This window comes from Aulonocara sp. 'chitande type north' Nkhata Bay, linkage group LG4, assembly GCF_057382095.1.
Source record: "Aulonocara sp. 'chitande type north' Nkhata Bay isolate Kocher_YH1m ecotype deep benthic linkage group LG4, A_spYH_male_GT1.1, whole genome shotgun sequence".
NCBI lineage: Eukaryota > Metazoa > Chordata > Actinopteri > Cichliformes > Cichlidae > Aulonocara > Aulonocara sp. 'chitande type north' Nkhata Bay.
The window spans coordinates 9,391,358-9,408,980 of NC_141347.1; the positions used below are offsets into that span (position 1 = coordinate 9,391,358).

Below are 17,623 nucleotides of genomic sequence, written 5' to 3' on the forward strand. Positions count from 1 at the left end.
AGATATAATGTATGTATTAGGATGATAAAATAACTTGACACAAAGTAATGGTTGCTTTTATTTTTAACATTTCACAACATTTTCCTGATAACACATGTATAACAGAATATTTTTATGTTGGTTAATTTTTTTACACAATCTCACAAATTTGTATAAAAATGTGCTCTATCTTACAGATATTTTCTGTATATCCAAAAATCCAGACATTTGAAATCACAGAACTTATTTGGGGAGCATTTCATTTGACTTGAATTAATTTGACATTCTGTAAATGCCTTTTTAACATTGAAATGATTTTCTACAAGAGAATAAAAACAAAGTCAGATTCAGATTTACCAACTAAATCAGAGTGGAATTATTGACATACACTTACTATATATACACTATACAATTATTGTGATGTTATCTGCCTCTCTGCTCAGTGGTGCCACTGGAGCTGGGCTTTCAAACTAAGATTATACTTCACACAAATTAATTTACTGTATAAGACAATCCAGTTGGATGTCTTTGTTTTATTATTATCCTCGCCTTTAGCAGACAGGACTAATAGGTACACCTCTGTTGGGTTTGTAGGCTGTTTTCCTTTTGACCATCTTGATGCAGTCTATGATGGGACAGACACTGAGGCACAAAGTGCAGCCAGTGCAGCTGTCAGTCACGGATGGAAGATGAGTTTCAGGGTCGAATGTTATAGCCTTGAAATAAGAGTCACATTATGGGACTGAAGCAGATACATCTCTTGAAAAACAAGAAAGTGATGACTGTCTGGATATAGTAGAAAAACATACCTGGTATCCAGAGTCATTGCAGGTCATGTAACATTTCCCACAGTTGATACACATCTCTTCATCTATAAGAGCCTGGACCTGAGAGCACAGGGAAAGGCCATTGTTGTTGTTGTGATTTTGATAAATGATATTTTACTGCTATCTGTGATCATGAGAAGAAAACCTGATTTAGAAAATAAAAAGTGATTACACATGTGGTGCAATGTCCTTTTGTTCATTTATCTTTTCCTATAAATCACTACAATGGTCAGAATATTACCTGGTTAGAGTGAATGAATGAGAACTGTGTACCTGCTCCATGTTGTTAAGTTCCTGGTATGCTCCAATGTGGCGCAGTGCTCTGGCTATCACGTCCTATAACACAACCCGTCACCACACACATACATAAAAACACATTTATGGTTAAAAACCAAATGCAGTGTCAGGGGCCGGGTCTGTGAGCCAGCCTTTCATTTGGCTTTTGATCTCTTTTGTTGTATTTTGAAGATAATGTTAAGTTCTAGGTTCATTATTTAGTTGCCTCAAGTTTAATCTAGTTATGTTTCACTTACGTCTTCTGGTTAGTCTCATGCATTTCTTGTCTGTGATTTCAGGTTGTCAAGTTTGTATTGTCATGTTTGCATCTCATGTTTCCTGTTTTATTTTGAAGAGGTCTTGTGTTTCTATGTTCATTGTGTTTCATTTTACTCTTCCACTGTGAAGTCGTTATGCTCATTTGTGTCAGCTGTTTCCCCATGCGTTTCCCTGCCTGAGTGTCTGTTACCTTACCTTGTTTCATGGAAACAAGGTAAGGTAATGCTCCCCAAATAAGTTCTGTTATGAACTCATGCCAGGTTTCTATGTTCCAGGGTTTTGTTATGTTTAGCTCACCCGGTTTAGATCATGATTTAGTTCTGCTCTTTGCTTTATAAGTCCAGGCTTATTCTTCAGTTAATATTAAGTTTTGTTATTTTGCGTGTCTACACTTGGGTCCACCTTCTTCACTCCTTACAGTCTCAGCCCGACTGTGACATATAGCTTTATTGAACTCAACGTGCAGCACGTATGTATGCGTATGGACCTTGACTGGAGGAACAGGCTTCTGGGGCACGTTGATCCGGCTGACGTTGGATTCCACCACATTGGTTTCACCAGCATCTCGGAGTCGTTTCTTGCATGCAGCAATGGCTTCCGTCTTCTCCTGAAGGTATGGACCAAAGCTAGGGAGACTCTAAACACATGCACATTGACCAATAAGAGGTGACAAATGGTTATTAGACAAATAACCATTTAATGTGAAAAAGAACAGGCATCTTCTTTTGATTCAAGGTTTTAAATGTTAGGATGTAATAAAAATAATCTGGTCTCTAGCATCTTTTAAAATTGGTTTAATACAACCTAAGGAAAATAACAACACATTACCCAGGTTCAGTACTTATTTAACAAAATTTTAACTGGGAGCAGAAGCAAAACTAATTGCACTCTTACTGCTTCCTCAGGAATTAAGAGAGTAAGTACCAGTGTGGCAATGATAATAAGATGCAGCTGGTTAACTCATTGTCATCAGCAAACGAGAATACCTCTACTAGCAGCTAGCAGATGGTTTTGGCAGTTTGCTGGCCTGAAGCATTCAGGTGTGGGTTGATATAAGGCCAAGAAAGACCAAAAAGTTACTATAACTGTTGTAGTTGTACCTTTCCAACCAGGCTTTCGAGTCTGGGAACTGGTTTTCCCTTCTGATGGCTCGCTGTTGGAGGTGACTGACCATCCCAGTTCTTTAGCTCTAGGCTCTTTAGGTACAGCAAGGCCTTCAGACCTAAACATGTGTAATGTCACAATAATACAAAAGTAAATATTTTGAAGCTCTAAAAATGTAAATGAATGCCTGTTAAGCTCAGCCAAAAAGCAGTTGCGTACCCACACAGTAATCCTCAATCAATGTGAAGTCCTGGTTCTGAACTGCACTACACACCTGTGGTATCCCGACAGAATGAGAAAGCTGATCTAAGTGACTGGTCTGTGATCAACTTTTATTCAATGGCAAAACCTGTTACAGTAAATTGGTTATCACCTGTAACAGGGAAGCCCCAGCATGAAGAAACTGTAGTCCGCTCTCTGCTGAGTCAATACCCCCGGTGGCCAGAATAGGAAAACCTGGAATTGCTCTGGCGATGGCTGACACTGCTCTGAGAGTAATGGGCCTGATGGCATTACCTGAACACACCATTAATGTGATAAATAAGTTTATTCAGCACTGCGCTATACTTCACCGTGTGTGCACTTACCAGAGATCCCTCCGTATGTGGTGCGTTTTTCCAAACCAACACTTGGCCAGGGAGCGCCATCAGCTTTGAGTCCCATTAAACCTGAGACCGTGTTGGTGGCTGTGACTCCATCCGCTCCACCTATAACACAGCACAACATTTACAGACTTGTTAACAGGCATCTGCTAATCATTCGCTACATTGTGGATTAGTACTGAGCAATGTAAAATGATACTGAATGAAAAGGTGAAGTGTGGTTACCTTCATGGGCTGCCTTGGCAATGTCAACAATATTTGTAACATTTGGTGTCAGTTTAGCAAAGAATGGAATGGAAATGGCCTCACGCACCCAGCGACAGATGTTCCTTACCAGCACTGGGTCCTGATGACACAACAAATGAATAAATGGTTACACCTTTACACTTAATTGTTCTTACATCCATTTCCTCCCTTGTATATTTGGGTGTGTTTTTTTTTTTGTTTGTTTTTTTTGGGGGGGGTGTGCGCGTACCTGTCCACAGGCCAGTCCCATGCCTCTCTCTCCCATCCCATGAGGACAAGAGAGGTTCAGCTCCAAAGCATCTGCTCCCGACTCCTAAACACATACATTCGTTATTTTTACAATTAAATCATCATTAGACTACATATTCTGTAAAAATGTTTGATTATAGTGGTATATTGTTTTTATCACCTCAGCCATCTTGGCTAGCTCTGTCCAGTCTTCCTCGTTGTAACCACACATTATACTAGAAATCACCACCTGATGGACACAGAGGGATTTTTTTTTCGATTTTAAACATCACACATTTTAGACTTATTTTAGAACTTTGTACTTCAAACTTGGGTGAATTTTGGTACAGTGGTGCAAATGGACACTGCTAGAGAACACTCACTAAAGACATGAAATGTCTGGTAAAGCACATGTGATGGAATGAAGCTCATGGAAAAAATCAAAGAAATATGTAATATGGTACAGAAACAATCCAGAAAAGTAAATGTATATTAATTATTTAACGCAACAACACGCTTATCACCAAGGAAAGGTATGATGTAATATCAAACTTACGTTGTTGGGGAAGTCTTTTTTCAGCTCAGCAACCGACTGACACCAGTAGGCTGCTGTCTTCTCGCTGATGAGCTCAATGTTGAGGAAGGAGCCCAGACCAGGCCCATAAAGAGGGCCTGATGTTGTACCACGCACAATTCGAGGAGACACATTGGTCACCAGATCCTAAAGACACAGATTTATAGAGCCCATTCATGAGGTTAACTTCTTTTTTTGGGGTCCTTAAAGTGAAACTTGCTAGACACAACAAAGCTTTCGTGTTTTTCTTTCTGAAGCTTTTACTTGTGTTCATCTGGTAAAGAATCCTAAACAAATCCCTTTTTTTTTTCGTTTTTTTTGTATGCTCACAATTTCCTGAGGAATAAATCTGAGGTTACATAATAAATTGGTATGGGAAAAATATAAAAATGCAAAAACAGCAAAGGGTGAATAAATCTCTTTAATGCCTGCAAGTATAGTCGTTCTAGTGACTGGTGGTTTGGTACATTGTTTGCATGTGTGGTACCTTATCCAGTCCAAATGTCTTAGTCAGAGCGAAGCCCCATCCTTGTTCAAAAGCTCTTCTGATCATGGCTGTGCTAGTGGTAGGAGGAGCAGAGGCCAGGCCGAACGGATTTGGAAATTTTATTCCACAAACTTCAATGCTGATGTCCACCTGGTCTATAGCACTGTAGAACAATGGCAACTTTGGAACTGGGTCTACTGTTTGTCCATGAAGAGACTATACAAGTAAAAGAGAAGGGATAAATATTTTTGGTAACATTATTGGTATGATATTTTGTGTATTATGCATGAGGTACAAAAATTGTACATGGACACTAAACAAACCATTAATAGGCACAAGTTCAGTAAGGAAGATCTGCAGTCATTCATATGCTTGCTTTCCTAGATGTTCACTATAACCTTCCCATGCTGTCAAACTCAGTGCTGTCATCATTATACTAGCCCAGTCACCTTTTTGATTGGATCAAAGAAGGCAAAGCTTCCATTCTGACTGGTTTAAAATCTGTGCTTTTCCATCGGATTCTCATTCATGCAACCAACCACCTCTCCATCTCGCCCCATCCAAGCTTCCATCTCAATCTTCAACACCATCAGTGCCTATGTTTTGGGGTTTCCTGTTCTAAATCCTATCGCTACTGGGATTCTTTTCTGTGATAACGGGTCATTGGAGTCCAATTCATTTTTCCATCTTGGTAAATCTTGTTCGGTTCTTCCAAATGATCTCTCCTTATCGAACTCATTGGTGTTTAGAGTCTTAGCAGACTTACCTGTATGTATCTGTGAATATGCCACGAGGCTTGTTTGCCATCATTCACTGACTCCACTGTGGTGTTTGCCAAACCAGCGACGTCTCCTCCAGCAAAAACCCAGGGCTCACTGGTCTGCATGGTGCCTGTGTTCACCTCTGGGGTACCCCAGCGACTCAGCTTCACAGGCGTCATGGCCTCAGTCACTACAAGCACCCAGCATATCAGTCAGTTTCATGCTCTGCCTCAGTCTAAACATCACCTGCAAACTTTCAAACCATTACAGATTTAATTTTGTTATGTTGTTTTGGGCTGCTGGTACTCCAGGTCTTTTTAACTGATGATTTTCAGAGAAATGTGTTTTTGTGTGTCAAGCCTCTGAACATTGACCAAACATTAAAAGGTTCCTTACTCAAAAGATGAACTAGTGTTGTCTACACCTAACAGAGAACAACGTTTTTGTGCTGTATTTAAATTACAGGTTTTGCACCTATTTCCCATGTTAAGAAACTGGGAGTTGGTCAAGAGACTTGCTCAGTAATGTATATTTGAAAAAAAAAAAGTAAAATTAAAAAAGACAAACCAGCACTCGGAAACCAAAGTTTTACAATTACATCTGGATTTGTCATTACTTCTTCTAGTTAAAGGTGAAGCAAAAAGTTGGGTAATGTGTTGCGCAGCTGATTACTCATTACCTTGTGGCTCATTCAACAGGGATCCAAAAGCACTGATTATGTAATCAGCCTTCAGTCTGACAATTTGCTCCTCGTCTTCAACCCAGTCACCTTCCTCAGTCTGCTCAGTGCGACAGAACTGTAACCCAGCAACATGCCCATTCTTCATAATGACCTCACGGGGAGACAGAAAAGGAAGGAACTCACACTGCTCCTCTTTAGCCAACTCCATCTGAGAGGAAAAAACGTCATACATATCAGTACACTCATCTGGTGATCTGTCTGTATACTGCGTCAGTTGATCCATCTGCCTCTCATCAGCACCTCCTCAGGAACAGCTCTAATGTTGGTGAATCCCCTCCTGAAGCAGACATACACTCTTTTGGCTCCACACCGAAGGGCTGAGGTGGCACAGTCAAATGCAGTGTCACCGGCCCCCAAAACTATCACCACTCCCTTTAGTTCTGGCAGAGAGGAGCGACACTGACACATACCTAGGCAAAGCGACAGAGAGCCCAAAATGTAAAAAACCATGTCACCAGCAAAAGTACTGTATGATTGAATGAGTATGTGCGGATACACTAACACATGAAAAGTTACGGGCTGATCAAAGGCTGTGAAGTGATGCTATTGTCGTATGTTTGGGATCGTGACTTCATATAAATAATGTGTATATTGTGACTTTGTTACTGCACATGTGAACTATAATCCTGTGGACTGGTAGAGGAACAAAAATTAAGTGGTACCTTTCTTGCTGGCAGAGGCCACCATGGGCAGAAAGTCCTTAGAAGTGAAGAATCCTTGATCCACAGTTAAACCCTTGAAGATTTCAGCTCTGTTGGCCTGTGGGAGACCTGGTGTCACACACACATTCACAGACACATGCAAACAGGACTTGATGAGGACTTAAAATGCATGCAGAAAAACAAATTTGATGGTTGATGTAATTCAGCAGTTTATTATAACTTTTTACAAATGTGCATAATATCCAGACACATCCAGATTCCAGATGAATTTACAGGGAACTAAACTGGAATCTATTCATAATGGTTGTCAAGTGAAACTCACCAATCCCTATGAAGACAGCCTTAAATCCATCTTCCTTCAGGGACTTCAGAGTCATTCCATTAACACCCAAGCCCTTCTCACACACCACCTGTAGACGCCACAGAAACAAAATGTCTTAACTGAACTGTTGACTCATGTAAAGAGATTTGACTAATATAATGGATGCTACAAATACTATTTTGAAAATACGTGCCACATTTCATACCTTCACTCCCAGGTCCTTCATCAGGTTTATTTCAAACTGGACGACCTCATATGGAAGCCGGAATTGAGGGATTTCTGACGTGCTGCATAGAAGAACATATCTCTTTGAATGATTTTTGTCTCCCCAATGCTATCATGTTGGTATTGTGTCTTTCAACTGTCCTCGTGCCAGCTTCTCTCTCTAATTTGCAGACATATTAAAAAAGGTTTACCCATGTCTCAATGTGCAATTCTAAAATTCTTTTTAAAAAGACTGAACCTTTACTTCCCAAGTAACTAACAATACAATATAAAACAGCTTGAGGGAAATGAACACTGTCATATAATATTTTATATAATAATAATGTTAAGATACCTCAGCCCTCCTGTGTACTTCTGTTTTTCAAATATTGTGATATTATCATATCCCAGACGGGCCAGGAAAGAAGCACAACTAATTGATGCTGGGCCACAGCCAATCAGAGCTATAGGGGTGTGGTAAGACTCTGGCAGCTCATTGAATGGTGGGAGTTCGGGGTTTCTTTTCTGAGGGATGCCCATTTTACTAAACACCTGTAAAGAAACATACACAAATGCACATGCCAAGAATAGTCTTTAATACACTACTTTTACATCATGGCTGATGTTAAATCAATATAATTGATTAGAAATGTGTTTTCTGAAAACTGTCGTACCTCAATAGCAAACTGCTGTAACCCTCCAATGTTAATGGGTCCTTCTTCAGAAGCATACAGGTTGCAGCCCCCTACACACAGCTCCGATGTGGGACAAACCATTCCGCAGGTCAAACCCAGAGGGTTGTCAGATAGAATGGCACGTGCTGCCCCATAGTAGTTCTGTTACACAAATACACACACTTGACATCAGAGTACTGCTATCTGGTATTACTTTGAATATCTGAAGACATAAGGCTATGTGAAGACAGGATCGGGGACCCAGAATGCAGACTCTCATATGGACCTTAACTCAAAAACACAGCTTTATTATCGAACTTATGAAATACAAAACCAAACTGGAAACTAAACACACAGGCAGAACACACAGCCAGGAATGAGGGAGATGCAGACAATATATACACACGAGGGAATCAGGACAAAGAGGAATAACCTGGCGAAGACAGCTGGACATAATCTAACTGACGAGACAGAGGACAAAACTGCACATGCTACACACAGGGCAGGAGACTATCAAAGTAAAAAAGGAAGTACGAGAACATACACACACTGACTGACTAAATACAGGGAAAAGAGGGAGTGAGAGAAACAGAGGCACGACTGGGGAACAGGCGAATAAGTGTGGAGACAGAGATAAGACAACATAAACTAGACAAGAAACCAAGATGACTTAGGAATACAAATAAGTAAGAGTAACCAAACAAAGAACAGAATCTCAACCTCAGACTATAAAATAAACCAAAACTAAAAGTCCAAAACAGGAAACGCTGGGTACAAGACTCGGGATCATGACAGAAAGAGTGCAGAGTGGATTCTACCTTATTGGAGATACTCGTAATGAATGACTTGATGTCCAGATTAGTTGGGCAGCTCTTCTGACAGGGAGCATCAGCACATTTTAGACATCTAAACACAAATTTTTCATTTGTTTCTGCAGCTTAACCAAGTAAGATTTCTAAAAAATAAAAATTGCATGCAAACAGTTTGGAGGATTTTTGTTATTTTAGACAAAAAACACAGTTTGTAGTGCTGTAATGTCTAATATTATAATGGATACATTTAAGATAATACTTTTCATGTACAGTGTCTTAGTTTAATGTGCCAGTACGTCACTATCACGATTTCGTCTCATAAATAAAATTTACATTTTGTTCATTTTGTACATTTTGTCATGATGGTGTAGCTAACTGAAAAAATAAAGAAAGTCCTGGAAAAAAAAACTTTCTTTTGACATGGATTATTATTATATTGTGTGTACAAATGTCATGGCTATTCAATTAACAGTTGGATTCATCCAACTGCACTGCTGCCCTTTTTCTCTAATGGTGATAAAAAAAAAAGTACATGTGTGGAACTGGCCTGACAATGATGAGAATACTCTTCTTTAGCCTGCATTTGTTGTGACCATCTGAAATTTGGTATCTTTTTTAACATAAGTTGAATGTAAATCATATTTGTGACATATGCTATATTAAAAACAAATAACTAAAGTAGCCTCTTCATTAATCTTCACCTGAGAGCTTCTCGTAGTGCTCCTCGCTCGCTCAGTGTTGTATGCTTGATGTCGTCAAAGTTGTTTTCTAACTTCACACAAGACTGGAAAAAAGAGTGAAGAAGATGAATGATGTTCCAAGCATTAAATTATGCAAATGCTCTAATTTGACTAAAGATACTCTTTTAATTGAAGCTACGTCTTGTTTGTGTATTTTTCTTACACCGCAGTTCCTTTCAGGGTTCCTCTTCCAGTGTTTCTTTTCTTTCTTCTTACTGGCTGTGGATATGATCTGAGCATGATGCTTCACCCTTGGATTCAGAGCTAGGATGCTCTGAAAAGAAAAAGACACAGGATTGGATTCTTAGACTGCACGTCCTAATAAACATGAGTAGAATCTTCTTTTATTTTCCAGAGACTTTGTTTTAGCATTTCAAGTGGCTCCACAGTATAGTGGTTCACATTTTTGCTTTACATATAAAGGAATGATCCAGGAAAAGCATCCAGTGTGTTTGTTTTTATAAAGTGGTATGGTTGCAGAGGGAACTAGATAATTATATTCAGAGAAGTCTTATGCCACAACCCCAAATTCCAAAAAAATTGGGGCACAAACCCATCCATATTTTCTTCACAATAAAACATATTTCTAACCTTTTATTATTTCATGAAATATATTTTTTCATATTTAATAATAATAATCCATCCATTTTCTTCTGCTTATATGGGGTCAGGTTGCTGGGACAGCAGCCTAAGCAGAGAAGCCCAGTCTGTAGCAAACTACCTAATCTAGCTTTTCCAGGTAGCACAGAGGCTTCCTAGGCCAGCTGAGAGATAAACCTCTACCGAGTGTCCTGGATCTGCCCCAGGGCCTCCTCTTGGTTGGACATGCCCAGAACACCTCACCCACAAGGCATCCTTGTCAGATGCCCAGACCACTTCAAAGGCTCCTTTATACAATTATAATTATTATCATAATTAAGTTAACAAAAGACAACAAAGGCAACAAAAGACTGGAAAAGTAAGTGGTCTTAGAAAGAAACAGCTGGAAAAATACTTTGCAACTAACTAGGATAACTGGTCAAAGGTCAGCAATATGATTGAATATAAAAAGAGCATCTTAAACAGGCACAGTTTCTCCACAGAGAGTGTTTTATTTTCTGAGCTATTTCCCCTCAGTGTCTCTATATAGTGCTGGCTTCCTCTTATTCCTTGTCAGTCTCTATTTTCTTGTAAATGGTAATAGCCCTTTCCTACTCTCTCAGAGTACTCAAAGCACTCTATACAACATGCCACATTCACCCATTCTCACAAGCACTTTATCTATACTTAGTGCTATCTAACTACATTCACACACATTCTCTGATGGACGCATCAGAGAGCAACTTGGGGTTAGTACCTTACCCAAGGATACTTGACATGCAGACTGGAGGAGCCAAGAATCGAACCACCAAACTTCCGATCAGTAGGTGACCTGCTCTACCTCCTGAGCTACAGCCACCCTTGTGTTTCCTCATTCCAGGTTCCTGTTGTTATAGTTTGCAATTCCCTTTTAGACATTAAGTTTTGTTTGCTGGACTTTTTACAGCCTAATAAAATGGCTTACTTTCTTCTGAGTCCTACCTGCTTCTGTGTCTGCATTTTGGGTCCTCAACTTCACACTGCACAGTCTGCATAATATGCAGACCGTAACAACATTATTTTTCTTGACAGCACATTTGCTGAGATTTGCCGACAAGAACATTGAAACTGTGGAACATTCTAGGAAGTCTGGCTGTTTTCATGGTCGGGGTCAAGATGATAAGATAATGGTGAGGTGCCAGGTCGATGCACTGAGCCAATGTCACGTGTTGCATTCATATATAACAGTAGAAATCGAGAAATTAAGCTTGTCGCACACTGACACCTTGTTACATGGGGGAATACTGAATAGTATTTTATTCATGTAAATTCTGCCATTAAAGAATATTATCACTGAATGTATTAGTGATCGATAGGCCCCGCTGATCGTGCTGTAGCAGTGATCCAATGTCCTCTCCTCTCTGGTCGGGCATTTAATATACTGTTTGTATTTCGGAAGCTCATGGCTCAGATTGGCTTTGTTAAAGTCCCCAAGAGCAATGATGAGAGAGTCCGGGTATGTCCGCTCCGTGTGGAGAATCTGCTCTGCGAGTGCGCACTGAGCTGCTCGCGCATCCGCGTCTGGCGGGATGTAAACAGCGGCCAGGATGAATGAAGCAAACTCCCGCGGAGAATAAAACGGTTTGCAGTGAATGAAAAGATATTCCAGAGAGGGAGAGCAGTGCTGAGCAATCACTGTTACATCTGTGCACCAGCCACTATTGATGTAGAAGCACACACCTCCACCTTTGGTTTTACCGGAGAGAGCAGCCTGCCGGTCCGCGCGCAGCAGATGAAAGCCCTCCAGCTTGAGCGCGCAGTCCGGGATGTCCTCACTGAGCCACGACTCCGTAAAACATAAGACACAGGAGGAGGCAAAGTCTCTGTTCATGCTTCTCATCAGGGCCAGTTCGTCTATCTTATTCCAGAGTGAGCGTACATTAGAGAGGAAGATCCCAGGAAGGGCCGTTCTCAGTCCGCGTTTCCTCAAACGCACGAGTACGCCGGCTCGCTTACCTCTCTTTCGACGTCTCACTTTCCTGATCAGAGTCAGCAGTAAATCTGCCGCAGATGCGACAAATATTGGAAATAAATCCACAGGCGTTGTAGTCCTGCAGTTAAGGAGCTCTTCTCTGGTGTAAGAATATCCAGAGATCCACCTAATCCCCGCGTACAGACAGGGGCTGAAGCTCTCCAAACCTGTCGTGAGGACCAAAAAACTGTGGAGCAACGAGGCTGTGGAGGAGCTTCGCACGTGTTTGGAAACCACAGACTGGGACACTTTGAAGGCTGCTTCTAACAGCTTGGACGAGTTTACGGACACTGTCACCTCCTATATCCACTTCTGTGAGGACAGCATTGTGCCATCACGCACCAGGGTGAGTTATAACAATGACAAACCCTGGTTTACCCCTAAACTCAAAAAGCTGTGGCTGGAAAAGAGTAAGGCGTTCAGAAGCGGAGACAGGGACTGCTACAGAGAGGCCAAGTACAGGTTCACTAAAGAAGTGGACGTTGCTAAACATCAGCACTCTGAGAAGATACAGCAGCAGATCTCAGAGAATGACTCGGCCTCTGTGTGGAAAGGTTTTAGGAATATAACAAACTACAAGCCTAAAACCCCCCACTCCACTGACGACTTGCTCTTGGCCAACACCCTTAACGACTTCTACTGTCGTTTTGACGAGCCATCAGGCAGCCTTCACACCTCCAACGACCCCAACAATAGAGACACTTTGGACACTCATTCCCCCACCTCTCCCCCCTCCATAGAGCCATCACCACCTTCAAACTGTTCACCTACAACACCCGCCCCCTCACCCCACACAAAAGAGGATTTCACACCACCTCCTCCGACCACAACTCTTCATATTCATGAAGCAGATGTGAGGAAGCAGTTTAAGAATCTGAATGCTCGGAAAGCTCCCGGCCCAGACGGCGTGTCTCCTGCCACCCTCAGACACTGTGCAAACGAGCTGGCCCCAGTGTTTTCTGGCATCTTCAACTCCTCACTGCAGGCATGTCATGTGCCTGCCTGCTTCAAGTCCTCTACCATAATCCCTGTCCCCAAGAAACCTAGGATCACTGGACTAAATGACTACAGACCCGTGGCTCTGACATCTGTGGTCATGAAGTCATTTGAGCGCCTAGTTCTCTCCCATCTCAAGACCCTCACGGCCCCCCTCCTGGACCCCCTGCAGTTTGCATATAGAGCCAACAGGTCTGTAGACGATGCCATCAACATGGCCCTACACTTCATCCTGCAGCATCTGGACTCCCCAGGAACCTACGCCAGGATCCTGTTTGTGGACTTCAGCTCTGCCTTCAACACCATCCTTCCAGACCATCTCCGAGACAAGCTTTCCCAGATGAATGTGCCTGATCCCATCTGCCGGTGGATCACTGACTTCCTGACGGACAGGAAGCAGCACGTGAGGCTGGGGAAGAATGTCTCGGACTCCCGGACCATCAGCACCGGCTCCCCTCAGGGCTGTGTTCTTTCTCCTCTGCTCTTCTCCCTGTACACCAACTGCTGCACCTCCACCCACCAGTCTGTCAAGCTAATCAAGTTTGCAGATGACACCACCGTCATTGGGCTCATCTCGGACGGGGACGAGTCTGCCTACAGGAGAGAGGTTGAACGTCTGGTGTCCTGGTGCAGCCACAACAACCTGGTGCTGAATGCCCAGAAGACAGTGGAGATTATTGTGGACTTCAGGAAGCACACAGCCCCACTCCCCCCCATCATCCTGACTGACACCCCCATCACCTCTGTGGACTCATTCCGCTTCCTGGGTACCACCATCACCCAGGACCTGAAGTGGGAGCCCACCATCACCTCCGTCATCAAGAAAGCCCAGCAGAGGATGTACTTCCTGAGGCAGCTGAAGAAATTCAACCTGCCAACACGGACGATGATGCAATTCTACACTGCAATCATCGAGTCCATCCTCACCTCCTCCATCACCGTGTGGTACGCTGGAGCCACTATCAGGGACAAACAGAGACTGCAGCGTGTTGTGCGCTCTGCTGAGAAGGTGATTGGCTGCAGACTCCCATCTCTGCAGGACCTGTACACCTCCAGGACACTGGGGCGTGCAGCTCGGATCTCAGCTGACCCTTCCCACCCTGGACACAGTCTGTTTGACCTGCTCCCCTCAGGCAGGAGGCTCCGGTCCATTCGCACCAGAACCTCTCGCCACAAGAACAGTTTCTTCCCCTCTGCTGTTGGACACATGAACAATAACCACATGACTGTCCCCGCCACTCACACATGACCCTACGCTGTGTCACTGCATCATTTCATGTCTGGCACTGATCACCACCTGCACTCATGTATATATCCTTCTACGCAGCACTCTTAATTCTTATTCTCATGTATATATCTAATGTATATCTCATGCACATATCTTTCTTTCTACATAGCACTTTAATTCTTATTGTTTGCACTGAAGCACCGCAGCAAATTCCTAATGTTGTAAACCTCAACATCTGGCAATAAACCCATTCTGATTCTGATTCTGATTCTGATTAATCCAACCTGACCTTGACTATTTGAACATTAGTGGCTAATGATCTATTGAACTGGTCTTAGCATATCAACGCCATCATTAGTTTCCAAAAATATGGGACATTTTATAAAATTTTGATTTAAAAAAATCAGTTCATTGTAGTCTATACTTGATTGGAAGTACAGTGATAACACATCAAATCATTCAAAAATGTAATAATTTAATAATTTATTTGATTTTAAAATCAAACAATTTGGAGAGGGCTTTGCATTAGACTAACTAAAAGTATCGGAGCACTAGGTGCGGTGACTCCCAAACTAGGCGAGTGGCTCCAGGAGATCCCGGGAACAACATCAGAGATCTCTGTCCAGAAGAGCGCAGTCCTAGGAACAGCTAAGATACTGCGCAGGACCCTCAAGCTCCCAGGCCTCTGGTAGAGGACCCGAGCTTGAAGGATTGACCGCCCACAGGGGCGAGTCGGGAATTTTTTTCTTTTTTATAGATAGATAGATAGATAGATACACACATACATACATATGCACACTGACATCTCCACTTTGACCCTGTGTCAGTTATCTATAGGTTGTACAATCAAACACATGGCTTGTTACATAATACCAGGCGATCATGTTCAGACTGCATCGTGTGGCATTTTACCCACTAAATCCTCACCGTTGCAACACGTTACAGTGATTAGCCAATGTATAGGTCTGTCGTATATCTCTGATAACTCTACTGGTCTCTACTTGGTGCACCCAAGAGGACTTTTAAAAGAGTAAAAATCAGGTGACTCAGTAGATTCCTTTAAAAAGCATTTAGACACCCATGTTCTCAGGCACTTTGACAGTGCCTTTTTCCCCCCTATTTATCTGTTTTGTGTTTGTAGAAGCGGTTTTATTTCATTAAAAAACATTTTTATTTTATAAGACATTTTATTTTCATGTCACTTTGACATGTATTATTCTGCCACAAGGCAGAGAACACATCAGTGTGCGACATGCAGAAACTGTGGGTGGCTCAGTGAAGCCAATTTCTAAATTAGTAAGATGTGTTTTTACTTTGTCCCAAAAGCTCTGGATACTTTCATTTCTATTTCCGTATCATCTAAATCACACCAGGACACTTCTCACACTAAAGTCAATACTTTACATTAGTAAAAAGAGTAACCCAATGAATCTCCATTGTGTGACTTTGCGGTCAGGCTTGCTTCTTATAGAAAGAAACGTCTCACCCTGTGGGCAGCCGAATGTTGAATTATACACAGGCCTTTTCTAAAGACACACACAGTAAGGGAAGTACTGTTTGTGCTGAGAAACTGATGGACTCAAAGGATATGCAGTGCCCTGTGCATGGCGGAAGTCCATTTGAAAACTGTGATATGCCTGCAAGTCTGATGAAACTGTATATGAACAGATGATTGTGACTGACTTACTATTATTCCAGGATCACAGCTGTATGTATAGTTTCAATTTTTTCTTGTGAAATGGTCATAATTAGAGGCCAGTCATGTGCAAATTAGCCTGCTGTTAAGCTTCTAGATTAGTGGAGAATAATCTTTAAATCCCCATCTGTACTCATAAAAATTCTATGGACACAATTAGAATGACTTTATTTTACTATGGCATGGAAAACATTTTATTATCATTTGTTATCCACACAACACCTGTATATGTGTTGCTAGAGAATGCTATACATTGCATTTTCCACTTATATATCATATGAGAATATCCTGCTATAACATATAACACAGCAAATTTACCTCAATGTCTGGAAGATCTTTACTCAACATGGTGCTTCAGCCCAGCTTCCGGAATAAAAGCTTTTAAAAGGTTGAAAATTATCCTCTGCAGATTGTGGTTGGTGTTGTGGTTTAGAGGTCCGAAGCACTGTCCGGGACTACTCTGCTCACAAGTGGAACTATATAAGCTTACGACCGCGTCACCCCTCTTAACAAAAATTTTAGACAGACAGTTTGAAGGCATCAAACGTCATACTTTCTCCTGCCAACCTGTTGATGAGGTGAACACACAGGCAGAGCTCTTATCACTCATATGAGGGTTAAAGTTCAGCTTACAAGCTCGGCTGCAGCTAGCAGATTCTGGGTTCACTGCACCCGAGTTTGTAAGCTAGACAGTGACCACGGCAAAGTTCAAACTCCACCTCTAAGAGGGGAGTGGACCTCTGCATATTTTCCCTCTTCTATCTGGTAAACAATTCTGTGTTAACCCTTTTTTGTCTCAAGGACTCTGTTCTTTTCTTCTACTTTGCGGGCGCTTCCTTCTCCATACAGAGGAGAGATCAGCTATTCAAGACAGCCAGAACTTGACTGATCAAGCAACTAGATATCAGCAAGTTCTCCTGTAGCAATATAACTGATTCTTCCTTCATAGTCTCTACTGGTTTAGATGTAACACAGCTTAGCGCCATCTTCTGACAGTAAGGAACATGATTGTCATGTGGTTGGTTGGTTAATAGACTTACATTAGTTTATGTTAGCTAACTAGTGACAGAATCGATAACGAGAGAAAAATAAGGACACTAAAACTAAAGATCACTTTAAGGGGATCACATTTGTGCTGCCCCTGGCCGCAACACCGAGTTTCATGTTAAGAAACAGAGGATATACTGTCCACTTTCACTGTCTGTCTCTTTTGAGTACTGTGTGGAGGAGAGACACCACAGCGGCAAGCTGGACTCCAACACTTACAGAAGATGGCGCTAAACATGTTTCACTTATTTCTTAAATCCAGCTTAACAGTGTTACATCTATTTCAGTTTTTGAGAGCAGGCCTCAATGGTGTAAATTAGCCTTTATACATCTAGCGCTTTATGTGCTCTTTGACACAGCCAAGGACACTAACCACAGGCTGTGATTTCACGTGGCAAACTCAACCTCCTTATTGAAGAGGAATTCTGCTCATTTCTGGTGCTATATACATAGCTTTTATTCCAAATTAATTATTATTATTTAATTTCAAATGCACAGTGGAGCTAAACAGGAAAGCTAGGAGAAGGAACACAGGGGAGGCAGTAAA

General features: G+C 41.9%; 1 protein-coding gene across 1 annotated transcript; it reads right to left on the reverse strand.

The window, feature by feature from the left end:
- Positions 1-43: 43 nt before the first annotated feature.
- LOC147331935 (dihydropyrimidine dehydrogenase [NADP(+)]-like) lies at positions 44-17,611 on the reverse strand. The gene is made up of 25 exons (XM_086288273.1): positions 16,348-17,611; positions 9,683-9,793; positions 9,481-9,563; positions 8,786-8,873; positions 7,968-8,129; positions 7,649-7,845; positions 7,295-7,376; positions 7,090-7,177; positions 6,768-6,875; positions 6,346-6,515; positions 6,043-6,253; positions 5,369-5,553; positions 4,603-4,818; positions 4,098-4,262; positions 3,723-3,791; positions 3,543-3,626; positions 3,293-3,413; positions 3,053-3,172; positions 2,839-2,981; positions 2,685-2,739; positions 2,462-2,583; positions 1,849-1,998; positions 1,080-1,142; positions 789-866; positions 44-695 (listed from the first exon to the last, which is right to left on the reverse strand). Exons 1-25 carry the CDS (start codon positions 16,375-16,377, stop codon positions 531-533), a joined length of 3,066 nt encoding a protein of 1,021 aa, XP_086144399.1. The 5' UTR covers positions 16,378-17,611; the 3' UTR covers positions 44-530.
- Between the last annotated feature and the right edge of the window lie 12 nt (positions 17,612-17,623).